This window comes from Anser anser, assembly GCF_964211835.1.
Source record: "Anser anser genome assembly, chromosome: Z".
NCBI lineage: Eukaryota > Metazoa > Chordata > Aves > Anseriformes > Anatidae > Anser > Anser anser.
This window is the reverse complement of record NC_139723.1, coordinates 4,886,226-4,907,618: the sequence shown is the minus strand read 5'-3', so window position 1 is coordinate 4,907,618 and position 21,393 is coordinate 4,886,226. Positions and strand designations below refer to the sequence as shown.

The window sequence follows — 21,393 nt, the reverse complement described above, 5'->3', positions numbered from 1 at the left end:
ATGCATCTAGGGTACTTCTCTGGGAAGAAAAGTGGCTCCCAATTACACTTCAAAGCCCAGGAACCCACAGCAGCTGGTGGAGTGCATGCGTGAGCACCGGGGATGCAGAGGACAGGGTGGGCAGGAGGAGAGAAAATCAGGGGGGTGTTAGAGAGAACAGAGGTAATGCAGGAAGCAGTGGGCAAGGAAGCAAAACTGGGGCTGTGGGAGAGACAGAAGGATGGAGGCAGGCTGTAGGGATGTGGTAGAAGGTACAGCAGAAGGAAAAGAAGAGGGGAGGCAAAGTGAAGAAAATGAGAGGCAGGGGATGAAGGGGATGACTAGGTAAGGTGTGCACAAAACGGGCAAAAAAATGCTGGGGAGACAGAAAAAAAAAAAAGTCGTAAAATATACTAAAGTAAGTCTATGAAAATTAATAGAAACTTAATAGAATTTGATGAGAAGCTGAGTGATTCATACAAGGCTATGAGCATAGACACATCCATGACATAGCTCTGTATTTATCACCAAGTTCTTTGTCATAAAACAACAAAACAAGAAAATAGAAGTCAGTGCTGGAAAACACAAGACCTAGAGACAGATCGCATTGCTATCCACATTTCTATAGCAGTGCCAAATGTGAAGGGCAGCGGGAGGTAAAGACGTTGTACATTATGTCCCTCTCTGAATTTCTAAACCAGTGCTGATACGGCTGACTTTTATTCATAGTTCGTAAAGAGTGATAGGTTTTGCCTGAGGAATACACTACAAAGCAGGTATTTCCAAAATATATCCCAGTGGGAGAAACACTGAAATTCTTCAAGGAGCAGAAAAACCTTTCTACTCTGGGTGTTAATTAATGCAATCATTGTTCTGTATAAGGCACAGCTGACACTTTTGGAATTTTCCACCTTGTCCTGCCCTGCATTGGTCTGAGCGGAGCCCGTCAGATGTTGATAGACTCAGGTCAAACCTGCTTGGTGCCTCCTCCAGGGCTCCACCTGCTCTGTGCAGTAGGTTGGATGGGCCAACAGACCTTCTGCAGGTGACACCAGTGTGACTGTGAGCCTGCACAGAGCATCCTCCCAGCCTGGTGCTCACCAGCCTGACACCCATGTGCGTGGCTGTTGTGTCAGGATGGACACATGGGCCACCTGCACCAGTCCATGGAGAGGGCTGGAGCCACCTTTGGGTCACTGCGCCCAAGGACAGCCCTGCTGCAGCCTTCCAAAGGGACGCCTGAGAGGAAAACACAGATGCAGCAGCAGCGATAACAGTTGTTCCTTTTACGAGGACTTCAAAAATAACGCGCAAACATCAGCAAATTAAACACTTCAGTGATCTGGCAAGGCAATAAATGCTACTGTTTACAGTTATTTCAGTAGTCATTAATCTGATTAATCAGACTGAACTTGGCCTCATAAGGCAAACCTTCACAATGAAGTCTCTGGCAGAGCTGAGAACAAAACCCAGACTCCAATGTCTTTGTTAAATGACTTCCCTTATTCCTCTTGTAATGGAAAAAAAAAAAAAAAAAAAAGAAAAAAAAACTTGAAGTGATATGTAGCTGGGAGAAAATGGCTTATTGCAATAAATATTGCACATTTCAAAAACTCATTCTCAACACTTACAGCACAATATTGCTCCGGAACACCAAAAGCACGTGGCTAGAAAGTTCTGTCTCCACTCAGCAAAGTAGTTATCCTTGTGCATATCCTTAACATCAAGGGCACACTTTAAGTTTGTCCTGCTTGTGGGTTCATTAGATTATCTGCAAAATACTCAATATCTTGCAGGATTGCTCCAGTGATTTTGTTACAATTTTTAATATTCCTTTGGGAGTCCAATTCTGCAATTTTCACTCATGTGTCATTGACTAAATAAGTTCTGGTGCAGACTCTTCATGGGAGTACTACAGAAGTAAGTAAAAAAATAGCATATTCAAAACCTTATTAAATGATTCACCATAACCAACAAAGTAATATTTTATCTTAGTGACTTTTTCTTTTGCTTTATTTAATATCTACCCTAGTAAGGGAGAAATGAAAAAACGAACTTTACAAATTGTTGCAGGGCTATTTTTTACTTCAGCTTTATATGAATAAGTATGCTGTTCCATACTATGTTTGATATTTTCCTGCATATTATTCATTTTTTATAGAAGCAGGGTAGTAATACATAAGAAACATAAACCGTTACTCAGAAAATCGATGAGGATGCCACATATATAAAGATATAACCACATATAGAAAGAACTATAACAGAGTAACAGTATATATATATATATATAGGTGTATATATATGTGCAAATGTATATGTGCTTCCTATTAAATATATATATATGTATATAAGTTCTCATTTTCTAAACAACTTGGGACAGATATATCTGCCTTCAAATGAAATAGAGCTAGAAGGGAGATGTTATAACAATATTTATTTTGAAAATATTTCTATAACCTCCTGAAAGAACTTTGCATATTCAATCTATTTGTTCTCAAAAGTTATTTAGAGTATAAAATTCACAATAATTTAGACTAATTCTCTTTGGAATTTGAAGGCTGCAGTACTGCTCACTGACCAACGAGAGAATTTTCAAAACATGGTTACCCTATCTTTATATTTTCTCTACAGATCTGGCACTAACAATTATGTATCTAAACACAAGAAATGCACAGATGGTAGCACTACATACAGGTACCACACAGGATATCTAATTTCTATGTGATTGCAATGTTTGTTATAACGTATATCTAGAAGAGTTAGCATTTGCTAAACTGTGCTTTCAGGCGCTGTTTTTATCTGTTACATAATTGTATATATAACCAGAAACTCTTTAATAGACAAATTATCACACATGAAATAATGCAGCTGTACTTTTCATAATTCTTATGTATAAATTATTTCATTAGCTATGGTTCTAACCGTATATATAACTACTCTGCAATTTATAACAAATCGAGATTCTGTTATCGCAAACTTACTTATTTGTGTAAAGAACAGGATTATCTCACTGTAGTTGCAAACTGCACTAATATTAGCATCAATGTTATTGTACAGCAGTACTGGCTTTTAGAGACATCATTTAACTCAGACGGCCTGCCTTGAAAACTACCAAATGGGTGCTGTTTAATTTAACAATAACAACAAAAAATATGTATGTATTTTGGTACCAAATAAACAGCTTCAAAAAAAAAACAACTGTCATCGGGATAATTATTAGATGAATTTTTTTTTACCAATAATCTTCCTCAGTCTGCGGAAGCATTTCATAAATAAAGACACCTCATTTAAATAGGCCTTAAATTATAAAAATATGACAAAACACTAGGTCGTTATATGTTGAAAAATTAACATTAATACTTGTAATAAAAATGTGTTTTTTAATTTTTGTGAAATAAAAAATAATGAATTGTGATGATGCTCCTAAACACTGAAAAAATGAAAGCAAGCATATATTCACTGAAATCCCAGGGGGTGGAGTCTTTGTGAAATAGGCCTTATTTTTGCAATTCAGATGCATCGTAAACACTTTTTACTCTTCTTGGAACTTAGGCAGGAGTAAATCAGTACATGGAAATAAATATACTGAAATCCAAGTTTTGGTAAATATAAAGAAGGAATTATTTTAGCCTGTTAGGGATTTGGTGGTTTTTACGTGCCAGCATTCATACAACTATGGGTTATTATATACTGCAAATGTTTGTGCGTTTTGTTTCTACGGGAGAGAGAGGATACTTGGATGGATGTTGAACATTTCAAGCAATTCTGAAGTCATCCTTGCACAAAATTTGTCCGTCCAAAGCAGCAAATATAAAAATGTTTGTAATGTTCCTGTTTAAAGTTCAGATACTTTCTCAGTACAAAATACTGTGTACATTGCGTCACTGTTCTGGCTGTAGGTTAATTACATGAAATATACACTACAGATTCAAAGACAGAGATTTATCATGGATTTTTCTTGTACAGGTTCTATAAACCTCTTGCAGCATGGCAAACATCATCCAATTAGGGTTCTCTTGTTTCCTTTAGAATATTAAAGTTCAAAATATAAGCGACCTGTGCCTGACGGATAGCTAAACGTAGCACAAACAAAGCTTCACATTGGGTCTGTGAACAGCACACCCCCTGCAGATGAGTCATAACATTAGAACAATGAAAATTACTGCAGCCCCATGCCTGTCAAACTTGCCAGCCACTTTCTGGCAAACACATACATGTGTCTGTGCAAGAGGCACATGAGAACTGCTTCCTGTGTTTGACTTCTCTTCAAGTATACTCAGCGATGAAAACATAAATTCACTGACATTTAAACAGAAATACTTCTATGGACACATGTATCTACCTAGCTCTACACATGTGTATGCATAGGCCTATGAATGCAAACATTTAAATAATCTCCAGCCTCCAAATTAACTATCAATATAAAATTAGCAAAAGGTTTTGTGTGCATTTTTCCAGAGTCACCGTTTCGGTGGCACACATTCAAGCACACATGCTCACACAGCTCTCAGCATGCCTTTACATGAGAGCAGGCCCAACTCAGGGCCACATCCTCCTAAGGACATGGTTTTATAAGATTCTTTAGACAGATTTGCCCCGCTGGTTGCTCCCATTTGGGCTAACCTTCCCTTGCTGACAGTGCAGTATATGGGCTTAATCCAAGCCCTTCAGTCACAGAATTTCCTTTGGCTTTGACAGGAATCAGACAGCAAAAGGTCTTTGGGTTGGGCCTTGGCTAAGGGCATCTCACTTGAGGTAGAGGTAAGGTAGAACTGGGGGGCAGCTCGTCAGCCCCACAAGAAGAGTCACCAAGACCAGTGGAGCTACTGGTGACAGGGATTATCGCTGGGGGACGAGCCCACAGCAGTTTGGGACCTTCAAGTCCCAGCCTTGGCCCTGAAGAAGGCCTCAGTGATATCGGCCTACATGGTCATTCACCCAGGGGCATGCCATTTGGGTGGGAGAGGCTCAAGATTATCAATACCAACATTTCCAAAGATCACAGGGCTCTGAGCGTTGTCACGTTAAAGTTAATTAATATGAAAAATAAAGTTATTTATGCTGCCACATGCCTCAAAATATTTACAGAACAAAACTATAGGATAGTAAGATATAAATATAAAAACATAGGTATAGTAAAAAATGTAGGTATAGTACAGTAGGACTCCTTCAGTCTTAACAGAAGTTATTCTGCTGATATACGCCTAAACAAAAAAAAAAAAAAGAATGAAAAGAATGTTGCAGGCTAAATTTAAGAGGAAACAGCACTGATTTAAATTGTATGTGTTCTTATTAGAACCTATCAGCTGTTCATAAAATTTAAGAGTACAGATCATAGCGTTTTAAGTACATAAATGCACCACTGGATTTTCACTTAGGGAAAGAGACATTCTTTTTGTCTTATTTATCAATTTTTTAAGATATTTCCTACAGAATTTTTAATGGACCTAAACTCAGTCCTGCCCTTCATGTATGACAATGAAGTGGAAGAGGAACTTACTGAAAGTCCTGTCTGTCACTATTGCAAAAGATCTCAAATTTAATTGGGGAAATTAGCCAGAAGGTAGCAAAACAATGGAAAATGTGGGAAGTCTTCTCGTTATATAACAAAGGTGTGTTAAACCTAGTATTTTACATGTACTTGTTTCAGGTGACTATATTTATACAGAGTACAAACTTGACTGTGGCACACTGCAGAAAAAAACTTACAACTGTGTTATTGCACATGAAGGGAGTGAAAAATGCTTTTCCCACAGACCCAAGAGCATGTGTCTGGACGCATGTGTGGATGCATGTGCATCACATCTCCACAAAACAGTATGGCTCCCAGGTGAGATATGTTTTTAATGGTAAGATTTATAATCTATCTGAGCACTCTGCAATCAAAGGAGTGTCTTAGCATGCTGTTTTTAGGAAACAGCGTTGGAATTCTCCCTGTTTGCTTCGAGCATGTGCTTTGTTTTGGCAGCCACCAAGGCGTGCCCTGTCCTTGGGAAGGGTGCAAGCCTGGAGACCCCAAAGGTGCTCAGTGCCTTGCAGGCATGGGCCAAAACAAACATGAGGCTAATGCAGATCAAAACAAGCTCATGTAAATAAAATACAGTAAGAAAAGTGAAATCAGCAAGGGCTTTGTCCCTACACGCATTTTTTAATGATAGAGTATTCTAATCTTGTAGGGATAGACTTTCAGCTGCATGTGTCTCTGGTGTTCAGACCAAGCTAAGTTTTAAAAGCTTTTCGGCCCAGATGAGAGATTTAGGAGTCATGTTTAAGGGGATATGCCTGCTGCGGGCCTGATCCGGCAAGCCACCAGGCAGCTCACAGGAGGCACCGACAGCCTGTGTCAAAGTTACCAGGGATATCTGGAGAGCACCACCTCGAGAAAACGTGTTCCTTAAAATCAGTGATGTGTAAAAGCACTGTGCCAGCTCTCATTCAGAGTGAGCACTTGGTTTATTTACAATTTCATTAAAATACTGGGTTCTGAGTTTTTATCACTCCCAGCTGTTAGGACTGGAATGCTAGGCGTCACCAACATATTTTATGAAGCTATTAGGTGATGGAAGTGAAGTCATACAAATTCACTGCATGCATGCTCACACGTAACAGCTGCTTGCATTTTTAGTGCTGCTTGGGAAATACTAATTGAGGCATCTCCCTACATAAAGACAGAAGGGTGTAAAATCATTCTCGCGTGTTTGTATATAGCTTTTTGAAAATCATTATAATTTGCTTTAAATACCACAATCTATAATGTTATTTGCGGAAAGTAAACTTCTGGAATTAAAGGGACACCTTTTATAAATGCACAGTGGGCGCAATAGATATTTCCCTTCAAATTGCAAAAACTTAGGGGCAGACATCTGCCTGGTAACTGCATAGGATAAATTCATAAGGAACGCAGGAAGGACATTTATTTACAGTTGCTGCTCAGCCAGCCTCCATTCATCTTCAGAGATCTTTCTTGACGGGCTCAATCCCGTGCCCAAAGCCACCCGCCTCGACGCTGGGTGCTCCCCAGCACCCAGATGACGACTGGGGGCTTCCCCGTTCCACTGCCACCACCCCAACAAGGTCCCAGCTGCCGCTCGCAGACAGCTGCAGACCACAGAAATGTACCAGTAACAGCACCCTGTAAATTAACTTGACGTTTGATGTGGAGGGGTGGGGGTGGGAAAACCTAAAAGCCTACAAAAGGCGTGGAAAACAAAAGCCACTCCAGCCCCACATGACGTACAGCGTGGGTTCTGGGTCTGCAAGGTGGTTGTTGCAGTGCTGCCTTGCCCTTCTTTGTTAAGACCATCCGGTCATTCTCCTTGGAAGCCACAGCGTCCATCAAATAAACATTGAAATGCTGCGTGTTTCTGCAAAACAGTGGACAGGAAGCCAAAAGCTGTCGAGAAAGTGTGTTGCCATCAATGGGCTTGGCTTCACTGTACATCTTGAAACTGCGGGTTTTAAAGATGTGCTGCCTTTAATAGGTAAATTGGAACTATTAATATTAATCGATGGATGATAAGGTATGCTACATAGCTAAATTATAAATAACTTAGTGTAAGTATTTCATCATTGACATGTACCAGGTTAAGTATGCGAGATATGCAAGCACTGTTATATCTAGAAAATATTGCTAAATATTTCATTTTCCCTGTACTTGAAACTAGAAATCTTTTTTTTTTTTTCCTTTTTTTCTTTTTTTTGTTAAAAAGTACTTGAACCAAGGATGAAGTATTGATGAAATATAACTGAATCTCTGACTCTGCTCGCAAAAGAGGTAGCAATAAGGTACGGAGAGACGCAGTATATTTAAGCTATTAGACATGCAGGAATGCTATTATGCTTTATTGTGTCTGCCTGTGCCCATCTCCCTTCCTCTCCCCCACCTCTCCCTCCCTCCTCCCTCCCTGTTCTGGCTTACACACACACACGTATGTGCAGACACACATACATACGTCCATACACATGCACACACACGCACACTCCCCCTCTCTGCAGCACGGGAAATACTGCATCTCACAAATACCTGGCCTTATGGCTTACCAGCAACGTGTACTTTTAAAAAACATAACCTTACCGTCCCTGATTCTTGATATATTCATGGATTTATTTACAAGCCCCCGTGTTCTACTTCTTTTCCTGTTTCTGTGACTTGTGTTTCTGGCCCGCCTGTATTCTTGTGGGAATTTCAAATCAGAAACACGGCATAACTGGCAAATATTCTGTAATGCAGCCTGCATTTCCATAATTTAGCTATGGGGGAGGTTTTGTGTGCGTGTGTGTTTGTTGTTGTTCTTAGAGGGACAATTTTAAGAGGTTTATGGACTTGTGGATATTTGAAGACCATTTTGATTGGCTTTTTTAGTACTTCAACTACTTAAGGTTCTGTTTGTGTAAAATGCTTGTAATAAAATGAATTTATGTACACATATATGCTTGTGTATTTGTAAATGCATTGGGAACAAAAAAGTTCATAAATCCTTGTCAATTGTGCTGATTCAGCCCCATACTCTGTCATTGGCAGTGCTCAGTTTCTTCACAGAAGAGTTAAAATGATAAAGAAAAGAGCAATTCATTTTAGTTCTTATTTTGGTGGCAACTAAAGAAAGGATTTAACTGGTTCAAAGGAAGTCATTCATACTTAGCACATCTTCACTTCTTTAAGACAGCCTTTCATTAGCACATTTTACAATTGCCAAATGAACATTTTCATCTTGTAAACAGAAGGATATAATGTATTTCATCAATGATTTATTTTCTAAATATTTACAGTCACGGGCTTGATCCTGCAAGTTCTTGTACACAAGTAACTACACTTACCTGAGTAAACCTCTTAATATCCATGGATTACTCATATGGGCAGTTTCTTATAACTGAATTTGGTGAATCAGGCTCTAAAAATAAAAAATAACTTTAATATGCATTCCATTTTCTATTTTGGTGTATCTTTCCTTTTTGTTTGTTTGTTTGTTTGGTTTTGTTTAATCAGGAGATACTCTTGAGAGCAAATAATTGACAATTGTTTTCCAGAAGCTGATATTAATTTGCCAAGCTACAGTAAAAATAAATAGCACAGCATGTACTTGTCATGTAGTATCTACATTTCCCCCCTTTTTTTCATTTGAAGTAACAAGATATTCCTGATAATTTCAGCAGAAGTAAAATACTATTGCTCTTAACACAAGCATGCACTCTACAAGATTAAACGAGAATAACATCTTTCAAAAATACAGTTAATTTACAGTCAGAAGCAAGACAATCCACATTAACGTTCTTCTGTCTGGGGTCTGAGGTTTTGTTTTCTTCTGTAAGTAGACATAGTGTTTTTGCAAGGCATTGCCTCAGTAGTAAAGCAATTTAGAGTGTAGGATATTTTTAGACTACATTCATTTAGGGGGGGGGGAGGGAACAGCCATGCAGTAGGATATACATGTATTTGTAATTCATATTGTTGCTGTGCTTCTATTGTACTCTGAGCTCCCATCATGGCTGAGATGGGGAGCTGGCATCCAGACAGTGCAGCAGGGCAAGAAAAAAACCCTCACTACAAACACAAATAGCAGGGCTTCTCCCTCTCCTCCATTATCCCCGCTAATTATTACCATGCTTCTATTATTTAAAAAAGAAAGGTAAATAGCTTTAGGCTGGGAAGGTATATCTGGGCAGTCTGCTAAATAACATTATTAATCCTTTTAGTCCAAAACAAAGATCTTTTCATTCTGGTCTTTCAAGAGCCTCAGTCTACAAATTCAAAAAGATGACAGAAAAATGAACTTGAATGTGCAAGCATTAAACATTTACATTTTCTACCCTTGGTCATTATACTGATGGCCATATTTTACATCTTCCCCTCCCCCACTATACTTCTGCTGATTTCACTTCATTTGCATGACCTCATTATGCATATAGCCTTTGTTCTTCTGATATAGAGTAGAGCACGGTGACAAAGCAAAACCTATATAGAGGGACCATTTTTTTCTCTTTTTTAAAATTGTTCCACCCTTCTGATATGAGTGTTTCATTTATCAACATAATTCAACCTTAAATCAGATGTATGTTCTTGCTTATAAAATAATAACGGATTTACAGTTATTTTAGAAAATGAAGACAGTGTCTGAACTGCCCTCTAAAATCTTTTGCTTTAATAATGAATTCATGTCTTCTGTTGATAACAGGTTAAGCAAACACACTAGTGGTAGGTAACAATTAGAAGTACCTGTTTATTTTTGACAACTGAGATATCTGCTATACATCTAACTGTATTAATCCTGATAAGGTAATATTATAAAATACATTTCTGAATTTTGCAGACAGGGCCCAATATGGACAGCCAGCTTCAATTCCAAGGGTTCTGCTTTCCTCGCATCTCAAAACAAAGAGGCTGGATCCCCTAAACTTGTTATTATATTAATCTGAGATTTTTCTTATACTGTACCAAGTATATTTTGATGGTATGGAAATTTGAAGTTGATTCGTCCAGTTTTATCCACTGATTCCAGTGGTTCTGCCAACCAGAGGGAAGGTTTCAGAGTCAGTTCTTGGGTTTCTGTCCAGAAGCACCTGGTGTAGGGTTTAATGTTGCCCCCTTGGAAGAGAATGGTCAACTCCCAGTGACCACAAGAGGAACATAGCTGAGCCCATAATGAGAAAAAAAATGGATTTCATACAAAATACTACTACTACTAATAAAAAATAATAATACATTTAAATATATATATATATATATACATATCTCTGCTTTCAGTAGGATTCTAGGATATGAAAGGAAGGAATAATTTGGCTGCTTGAGCTTCATCTTATGTGGTACCAAGTACTTTCACTTCAGGCAGATTCCTACATGGGAGATGAAACATTTGTATAATTTCCAACATCTGTGGAAATATGGAATTAATCAAATACAACATCATTAAACTTCTTTCAACAAGAATATTCATACAAGAATATTTTTTAGTAGTGCTAAAGTACAATGAAACTGTCATCACCTTTCTCCTAGAAGCCAAAAAAACTATTTCTCAAAGGAGGGTGAGGGGTGCTGGTTAACAGCCGGCTGAATATGAGCCAGCAGTGTGCCCAGGTGGCCAAGAAGGCCAACAGCATCCTGGCCTGTATCAGGAATAGTGTGGCCAGCAGGATTAGGGAAGTGATTGTCCCCTTGTACACGGCACTGGTGAGCCCACAACTCGAGTACTGTTGGTCTCTTTTCTCAGGTGACAAGTGACAGGACATGAGGAAAGGGTCTCAAGTTGCACCAGTGGAGGTTTAGGTTGGACATTAGTAAGAATTTCTTCATGGTCAAGCATTGGAAGAGCCTGCCCAGGGAAATGGTGGAGTCCTCATCCCTGGAGGTATTTAAGTGACATGTGGACATGGCACTACGGTACATGGTTGAGTGATGGGAGATGGTAGGCCAGGTGGATGGTTGGGTTTGATGATCTTCAGGATCTTTTCTGACCTAGACAATACTATGATTCTACTGATTCTCATGCTAGTTATAAGGAATATAGGAATACTGCCCAACTCTCCTTTCAGAGCATCTCCTAGCAGAAGAATTAGTTACACCTCGTTGATATGAGGCACAAATAAAATAGCTCCGTAATTCACACAAGAAACATCTGCCTCCTTACCATTAACTGAAAGATTTTTAATATGCCTTTGAGCTGCCACAATTACTTGGCTCAAAGGCATATACAATGTATATTTTAATATAAAGTAATATGCTGTGTGGTGCTTTTAATCACTATGTTATTCTCACCCTATTCCAATATTTATTGTATTAATTGTATAGATCATCTTTTATATGTGGGATACAGCCATTGTTTCTGTTCTCATAACGTTTATTTTGTAAGGGGCCCAGTTCATAAACACTGGAAGACACAGCCAAAGAATATGCTTTTGGTGGCTCAGGGTCATCATCCTACCATAAAAGACTATTTTTGCAGAGTTTTAGTCCAAGGTGTCTAAGAAAGCCTTCTAGATCTCACCCTAGAATTTCTTCCTGTATAGGGGAAACAACATCAAACGCAAGTGTTACAACCAGGGTTTTCAGGAGTGTTCTGACTAACAGTCAGCAGATCAGCAATTATGTAATTAACCTAGAGAAGAACCCATCCTACAGCAACTTAAATACTGTGACACTTATTCATCTTCATCCAGCGAGGAATGCACTGACCATTGCCACATCCAACATATTATGGAAAATCCTTGCTACAAAAAAAAGACACTATAAAGCAACAAGGTGAAGGGTACCTTGGCATCACCCTCGGGGACTGAGGATCCCAGTCCATCACTCCAGCTTTTCACCACCAGCTCCATCCCACTCCCAGCTCTGAAAGGGACATGCTGCAGAGCTTCAAAGGTCAACCCACAGTGAAACATTTAACTTGCATCCAGCCTTTCGCAGTGCTGTTTCACACAAATGCTCTGTCAGAGACTACACATCTGATAATTTAGGAGGACCAGGCTCCTGGGAAGGGTGTTGACAGCATGCTTCCCCTCAGAAGACGGCCATCATGCTGAGAAAAATCAGTCAACTGAGGAAGAATTTCAGAGAAAACGTGGCTGGGATACTATTCCCCCATCACACACTTCCAAGGTGGCAATTTTGAAAATAACCCAGACACAAGAAAAACAGGCCTGAATGTAACCCATCCATACATCATACCTTCCATACCCATTCCCACCACGAGCTTATGAGACCAGGAAAGCAACCAGCCCTTGCAGTAGCTATGTGATTATGAAGAGTATGGTACAAGAGTGTCAATCTTGGGAACACAGGAATGAAGGCACATGTAAAATACGTAGCAGAACGTCTGCTTGGAGCTGCACATGCTCAGGAAATAAGCAATACACGTGTGCACAATGCTTAACAAAGCAGGTGGCACGACTAGAAAACAAACAGGGAATTACTGTAATAGCAGAGGCAGGGTTGTGCCCAAGGCTGCACCTGCTGCAAGGATTTGAAGGGCACTTTTAGAGAGGTTAGTACTAGCTAAATGGCCAGCGCGCAAGGTGTAGAGCAGAGGAGAGCATTAACAACAGAAAATACAATGATATAAATGTATGTTAAGACTAACATAAATACATATCTCTGCTTGAAAATTATCTTCTGTCATCTTTGATATACTTGTTATTTACAGGTACTCGATAAATAACTGTGATAATTGTTTGTAAATCTGTTCTGTATTTTTGGCTAAGTAACACAATATGTTTCCTGCCTCCAACTGGATTAATGCTATGGCAGGAACATTCTCATATTCTTGAGTGTGAATGACAAGCTTTGGTGAGAGCTTGGTAATATTTGTTTAAAATTTACTGTTACCATGGCTGTTTCTTCCAGTATGCTACTTTCTTAGCTATTCATACACCAGAGAGTGGAGCAAATTACAGTGAATGGCTGATAGCCGTGTCAAATATTTCTTGAAAATGATGCAAGGTATTCATCAGCCTCAAATGCAAAACGTAGCTAACAGTTGTAGCCGCTGGAAGTCCCCTCTGAGATGTTACACAGTTTGCAAATGGGAAGATAAATCCGAATGGGTGGGTTTTGGTTTATTCACCGGGTATTCTCTTTTCTTGGGCTTACTGATCTGCTCCGGGATTGTTGTTAGTTTTGGAAGGCTCTGCCGTACAGTGGTTTTCATCCTACTTTGTGTTGCTGATGACAGTGGGCAGAAGCAATCTTCTGTCAAAATCTGACCGTCATTTATATATGTGCAAATAGGTATGCTTTTGCATGCAACCCTTATAACCAAATTAATTTTCTCTATTTCTGAAATTGGCAAAAATTAGATTTGTACTGCATTCCTCACGAGAAGAGTAGGGAGGCAAACACTGATCTCTGCTCTCTAGGGAGAGCGACACGACCCGAGGGAACAGCATGGAGCTGGGACAGGGGAGGTGTTAGGAAAAGGTTCTTCACCAAGAGAGTGCTCAGGCAATGAACAGGCTCCCCAGGTCAGTGGTCATGGCACTGAGCCTGCTGGAGTTCAAGAAGAATTTGGAAAATAGTCTCTGACATGTGGTTTGATTTTTGGGTGGTCCTGTGTGGAGCCAGGAGCTGGAGTCAGTGATCCTTGTGGGTTCCTTCCAGCTCTAGATTTCTATGACCCTGTTATTTTATGAGTCCGTGGTTCCATCATGTATTAGAAAAAACGCAGTATAAAAGCAAATGCCAGTTTTCCTACGAGTAGATGCTGACATTTTTCTAAACACAGAACTAAGTCATTATATTCCCTAAATGGTGACCCACTGGACTCAACTTGAACACTTAACAGTTCCACTCTCATTTTTCAGAAGTAATTGATGGCAGCTTAGCTATCAACAAAAATATGGTGTCATGACATTCCAGATGCTAAATGGATCTGGAATTAGTGAACATCAGTCAATGACTTCCCTACTGCATTAGATTTACTTTCTTGAACAGGGTACATAAACAACACAATAATTCTTGCTATTTAATAAAAGCATTACAGTACAGAGAATGAGTTAACACTAAAAAGAGCAGCCCTGAACACAAGAACTGGTCTTGCAGACGTCAAGCAGACCTCTCGAAGCCTGTTCTTCCTGCCCCATGCTTAAAAATGCACTAGATTCTGTCTTCTCCTGTATTTGTTTCTATACATACATGTATATTCATAGCATTCTCTCTGTGGTGAAAGAGTGAATATATAACTAAGGGAAAAAACAAACAACAGCAAAAAAACAACCAAACAAACAAACAAAAAAACCCACCCACAAACACAACCTTTAGAAAGTTGATTTCACAGAATTACAGAATGATTTGGGGTGGAAGGGACCTTAAAGACCATCTAATCCCACCCCCCTGCCATGGGCAGGGACACCTCCCAGCAGCCCAGGCTGCCCCCAGCCCCATCCAGCCTGGCCTTGGGCACTGCCAGGGATGGGGCAGCCACAGCTCCTCTGGGCAGCCTGGGCCTGGGCCTCACTACCCTCAGAGTAAAAAGCCTGTTCCTAGTGTCCAGCCCCCGCAGGCTCAGTTCGGGAAGGACAACATCCCGTGGGAGGGACCCCACGTGGAGCAGGGGCAGAGGGGGACCATGAAGGAGCGTTGGAGATGAAGCATCAGGGACTGACCGCAGCCCCCAGTCCCCGTTCTCCAGCACCACTCAGGGGGAGGAGGTGGAAGAGAGTAGATGGGGTGGAAGGTGGTTTTAGTTTGTTTTTAGTTTCTCACTGTTCTAGTGAACTAGTGGTAGGTAATAAATTACATTAATCTTCCTACTCTGAGGCTGTTTTGGCCATGACAATAATTGGTGGGTGATCTCCCTTTCCTTATCTCAACCCTTCAGCCCTTTCCTTCATAATTTCTTCCTCTTTTTCTTTGAGGAGGGGGAGTAATAGAGTGGTTGTGGTGGGGTTCATCTGCATAGCAACGTAAAACTACCACACACAGGTATCAAACAAATACCCATATTGCAAATGAAATTCCCTTGGAGTTGCAAAAGCTCATTCCTGTTGGTCTACAGAGAGAAAACGTGTGGTTCATGGGGTGTTTCAGGAGAAGGTTCCAAGCCCACCATAACACTTGGAGAAGACCCCGTTGATCTCCCTGCCTGTCCATGATGCACAGACTGTGCCCAACCCCAGTTTTGGCAACTCCTTTGACTTAAGTTAAAGACACCTCCACCATGGCTTTGAAGAGCTTACGATCCAACTCCATTCATTGAATAAGTTAAAAAAAAATGTATGTGACAGCATCATAGGAGTTTCAAAGGAAACTAATTCTTACGCTGCAAAAGCTTTACTGTGCAATTTTCTTCTAATGAATCTTTTGCTACATAGACTTACTACAAAACTTCCAAACTCACAACTTTCCAAGGTCTTCATGCAAAGGGAAGTGCTTGTGGGTTTTTGTTTTGTTTTGTTTTATCTTTACCACATATACTTTTATGCATACTACCTTTTTTCTGTCAAATGGTGATGTAAGTAGTGCCTGTTCACATAACACGTAGTTCTTGGAGGACTTGTAAGAGTCATGACTAATGGTGCAGACTATAACAAATCAATGAATTAAAATTGAAAAGTGGTTATGATGTAAAAGCATACATGAAGAACTGATTTGGAGATATCTCTGATATGTGTTTTACCATTTTCTTTCATCGTGGTTACTAAAACCTGTTACTAAAAACAGAATGGACCGTTTCATCACAGGGCCATTTTTTTTCATACTGAAGCTTAAAAGAAGCAAGTGGTAGGTTCTGCTGGTGGTGGCAGCAGGAGAGCAGATGATTCTGCTTATGCCATCTCCAGAGATGCCACAGCTTTGCTTGACACCCTTGCTTTTCAATAAATTAGCTTTATTTTTGATAAATTTAGCTCTCTGTACATGTACCTGTCACAAGTTCACCACCAGACCTATTTGGAAGAGCCAGAAGAGATGTCAAAATGAATGAGTTACATAGATTAAACTGAACTAAATTCAGACAGCCTAAATTCTGTCTAAATACTTGTGCCTGTCCTTATTATCAGCTACCTCTAGATCTTATCTCTGCAGACAAAGACCCCAACTGCCAGGAAGGGGCAGTTCCTGGGTGAGGGCACTCCTCACTCCTACTCAAGATGTGCTACTTTGCAACGAAATACTCAAGATTCATTAGGGAAAAAAAAAAAAAGTTAGAAGTAGCAGCAGCTGGTTCTCTAAGTGTTTTATCAAAATATCTGTAAGCAATTACCTGTTGGCATTTTGTCAAAGAAATCTCAGTTCTTCAGAAGATGAAAAAATACCACATCAGCTTGAGCTACCTTACTGACCTAAGTCAGTCCAGATGAACACAAAATTTATGCTATCCAAAGTGTTTTGGGGCAGCAAGGCAAACTAGATGCTGATGGTTAGCATGGTGGTTCTTACTGTATCCCCAAGAGTTATGATGTGACCCACAGTGTAAGACATTACCACAATGGAATTTACATGAAACTTCAGCAAAACTGCTCCTGAGAAGCACTGGTACAGCAGAGCAAAGTAATTTGCATGCCTATGTGTACTCTGTACTTAAATGAGGACACTCACTACTTCCCAAGAAGCTAAAATTTTTAGGAAACTTTCCTTTGTCATGTTGTGGTTATGCTATATTTTTTATATTATTTCTGTTTGTACCATAGAAGACCAGTAACTGAACTACACGTATCTAAGAAAATCTAATAACATCAAAGTCAGTTTGAGATCTCATTGGTGCTTTCACAGAGTAAGAGTGGTGCTACAGTTAAAAATACTACAGAGATTAAGTATTTTGTTGCACTTTAAATAAATAAAATGTTGTTTAAGCAAAGTAAGAGACTGACAAGTCAACTGTGTTAAGAATAACATACACTTCAAGCAAGCACCTCAAAACAATATAAGCATTTAATTCACTTCTAGAATTAGAGGCCATTGAAAATCAGAGGGAGATGTACATACATTGGTATATAAATATATACATAATTATTTCATAATTCCCCTTAAATAATGAGAACTGTATATATATGACATATTTTGACTTGGCAACAACTATGCCATTGAAACAAATATTACAAAATGAGGCAGCATTTGTCTTTAAGAGATGTTAAGACAGTCATAAATCCCACAGGTGATTTCTAGTACATAAGACATTTATTAACTTTATAGTAACTTGCATATACATGATGAAACTAGATGAAATATCTAACCAAGTTGCAGAAAAAAATCTTTGTTCAAGTTTTTTCTTAAAATGTGTTTGGTTTTGTCATCTGTTTTTGGAGTCAGGATTTCCTTATTACTAAGAACCTGGATTTTCAGCCCCTTGTTTACAGAGCTCCAACTAAAATCAAGTCAAATTTTTGAAGTTTCTGAACATGAAGGATTTGCATCATTTGGAATGTGTTTCAGGGTATTTTAATGTGTTTTTTGACAATAACTTGAGTGCCCTGATGGAGGTTTATCAGGTTGCATAAATGTAGAAAAATGTGAAGGTTATTCCCCCTCCCAAAAGAGGTTAAAAAAAAGCGTAATATACCCACAATATCATTAAAATCATGCTGAATTTGTCTCACTGAAATTAACAGAAATGGTGACTATTTCATTTTGTACTACAGACATCTTAGCAGCCATTCATTACCCTTTATTATTGTCAATACAACCAGTTTTTTAAATACTCTAAAGGGAGAAACAATTAGTGAAAGTTATTACATAATAATTAATATCTTTCTGAGATCAGACTCTTATCCAAAGTGACAAGGGCATACATAATTTATGCAACCTCGAGGAAGGGGAATGAAGCAGATATACCTCAGACCTGGGTGCCTTTTTTGCTGCTTTTAAGCAGCAGTCATTTAAAGAAAACATTTCAAAAGATCGTTCTCCAGCAAGCAAATTAGTTTTCGTGCATATCGCTTGGCAAATCATACTCATCTTACTCATGTGTGTAAGCTTCTGTAGGGCTGCTTCTGCTCTCCTTTAGGATCAGGCTCACCCTGACACAAAATGACTGCAACGGCAACCTCCTATGGTGTGTGGGTTGAAGGAGAACAGAATTTCAGTGCTCTTGTATTTGTTGTTATGCTGTGTATTGGCAGGGAGATAACTAGCTAGCATTCTCAAGAAGGAGCTTCGTGGTGGCAGAAGTCAGGGCTACCACTGTTAGTAAAACCTGTCCACCTCGTAGAGAAGCTTTTGCTTCCACTGACTAAATACCCCTTGGGAAGGAATTTGTGTTTGCTGTGCCTCATGGAGTGATGACCTCCCTGGGGTTACCCAATCTCCTGGCCTTTTTTTTGTCTTCAGGCATACAGAACTTTTGCCACGCTTGACACTGTCAATGCACGGTCATCTGGGCATACATCACTTTGGATTTCTTGCCCTTCAGCGGTATTACCTTAGATTGGTAGAGGAGACCTCATGCTGGTCTAATTCCAGGAATAATTCCAAACAGACATCTCGGTCACTCTCCTCAGGAAGATAAGTCACTAGCCACATACTGCTCTGAAACAGAGAATTATTAAGTGCATTAGAAAAGGATGGTTGTTGCAAAGCATGCTCATTTTTCTTGTTTAACTAAAACTTTGTAGAACAAGACCACCTCTCTTTCATTCTGTGTGAAATGCAATGGTGCATATGTGTACTCCTGTACCAAAAGAAGAGGAATCTTCCAGTTTATAGATAGCTGGATACACAAAAAAATAAAAAATAAAAAAATAAAAATAAAAATAAATTACACATTCATGTTTCAGATATTTTGCTCTTTAACTTTCTTGTCATAAAAAATTCATTTGTATTAGAGTACAAGGACAACTGAAGTAGGAATGTCAAGTGCCCTAAGTAGAGAAAGAGCACTGGGAAATCCCTGGTTTTAACCCCAGCTCTGGTCCCTTGAATTTGACCTCCAGTAAACTCTTTACTTCTGTGTATACCTCAATGTGCAGGAAATGGGAATAAAAAGATCATTTACTCTTTGCCAAGAGACTGTGAGGTTTACTACCTCTGAGTAAGTATATTGTTTTAAGGCATTATGAAATAGGTATTATTATCAGTGGAGGTTCATCCAAAAGGTCTCCTTTGAAAATATATTTGCTGGGCACAAAATCAGCTTAATCACGAGTAAATTATATGAGAATTTTGCAGGACTGAAAAGTATCCATTTTGGTTTGATTTTTTTATACAGTTGTTGGTACCATTTTACCAGCCAAAGCCCCAAACAACCTGATTCTAACCAGAATAAACTCTTTTATGAGCACACAGATACAAGCAACCTAAATATTTTTGTAAATATTTAAAGTGTAAAACACATGTATGATGCAAGTTTTTTGTAGGAAGACATGAAATCTAGTGTATATACTTCACTCCCACACAGGTTTAGAGAAATCCCATGCCTCAGTTTCTGCATGAGGAAAACAGGAATGATACCTTCCTCCAGAAGCAAACTGAGAAGGTGGATTTGTATGTGAGCAACAACTTCGTATCAGAAAGAACTTGATGCTTTTTGTGCTTTGTAGGATTTTTAGCAGGAGAAAGTAAGGAGTTGCATTTTTAGGCAGGACAGGGTATTCTACCCTCCTTTACAAAAGCAAGTGTCATTTTTCCTCTTGAGCTTTAATGTTTTTCCCTCTGTGAGGTCATTTCCTTTTAACTAACAGAGGTAGTTAGATTAGCTCCAGTACACAGAATCAACACACACAGAATCAAAACCAGACTATTAACCATGACCCAGAGTTAAGCATTAGAAATACATAATACATAGATGTAAATATGCAGCAAAATTTAGGGTTGAAAAATAGTATTTTTAGAGTTTCGATTACTCTAAGTGATATGAGAAAGCCCATCTTGATCAGCATTCATTAAATAAGATTATCAGGGCATACATTGTTGCACTTTAACATTACCTTAACAAAGTATTTTTATGACTGGCTAAAAACTGAACTTCTGATACAAGCAGTACTGAATTATTCACTGTATGACTGCAGTTAGCACAAGCTGCCATTCTGAAGTTGTGACAAAATTCAGACTTGTCTAAGGAAGAGAAGGATGGAGAGAAATTTGCCATCTATACCTTCAAGACACTAACATTCATAACGTGAATCTATTCAGTCTTTTTTTTTCCCATTTCAAAGCTCTGTGAGTGTAGTGTAGGCAAACACATCCATGATCAGTATCCTCCAGACATTGCCATTCTCTGAAGTTAAGTAAATTTGTTTTGCATTTTAAAAGTAAGTAGGTATATAAAGTACAAAAGAATACTTTGGTAGAAAGTGTTTCTCAGAAATGCTTTGGTAATCATTTTAAAAACATACTCACTGTTGCTTTTTTTTTTTTTTTTTCTCCCCTTAAAAAATGAACCACATCCACAAACTCTGTTATACCTTGAGGACCTGCTAATCCTTCACTGTACGAATCTGCCTGTGTATTCAAGTAGCTTACCCCTTGGCTCTGCCTTCCAGCTGCAGGCTGTGGTGCCAGAGACATTTGCTGCCTGCGTTTGTAAAAGCACCGCAAGTAAAAGGCACTGCGTGTTCCTGATGCGGCCATCCCACCGGCCCACCTCCCCCCGAGGAGCTCAGTGGCGTGAAGGATGCATGCATGGGGAAGCACGTGCATGAGGCTGTTTGCCAGCAGGCATTAGCAGTGGTCAGAGGCACAGACCTGAGTGGATCCCTACTCACTGCTGTGCAGAAATCTGCCATGAGTGGCAGCTCTGCAGCCCATGGGCCTGCAGGTCTGGGGCCTTTGGAATCCGTTCAAGCACAAACATTTCAGCGGATGGGGGGCACAGGCGTGGCTTTCCCTGTTTCATTTGCTTTCCCAGTAGCATCATTGCAGATAATAACAAAAATTTTGGTTGCTTCCTTTATCATGTCGCTCAAAATGGGAACCCCCCAGCTAAGTTTTATAACAAAAGACAAAGAACCATTCAATGGGAGAACCCCAAACAGCCTAGCCCTTTGAAAAGCAAC

The 21,393-nt window shown here is 39.4% G+C and overlaps 1 protein-coding gene across 5 annotated transcripts in view; it reads right to left on the bottom strand.

Moving 5' to 3' along the window:
- Nucleotides 1-21,393, bottom strand: part of LOC310889570 (uncharacterized protein) — a 92,586-nt gene that overhangs the window by 32,233 nt on the left and 38,960 nt on the right. For 3 of the 5 annotated variants that reach the window (XR_014576624.1, XR_014576625.1, XM_083817186.1), the window contains one exon: nucleotides 18,822-18,928. Coding sequence is in view for 3 of the 5 variants with exons in the window: in XM_083817186.1 (XP_083673312.1) it covers nucleotides 18,822-18,928 (107 nt within the window). In the remaining 2 variants the exon portion in view is untranslated. Of the gene's footprint in view, nucleotides 1-17,369; nucleotides 18,451-18,821; nucleotides 18,929-21,393 lie in introns of those variants that run through there. The other 2 variants (XM_083817185.1, XM_083817184.1) reach the window with 2 other exon arrangements.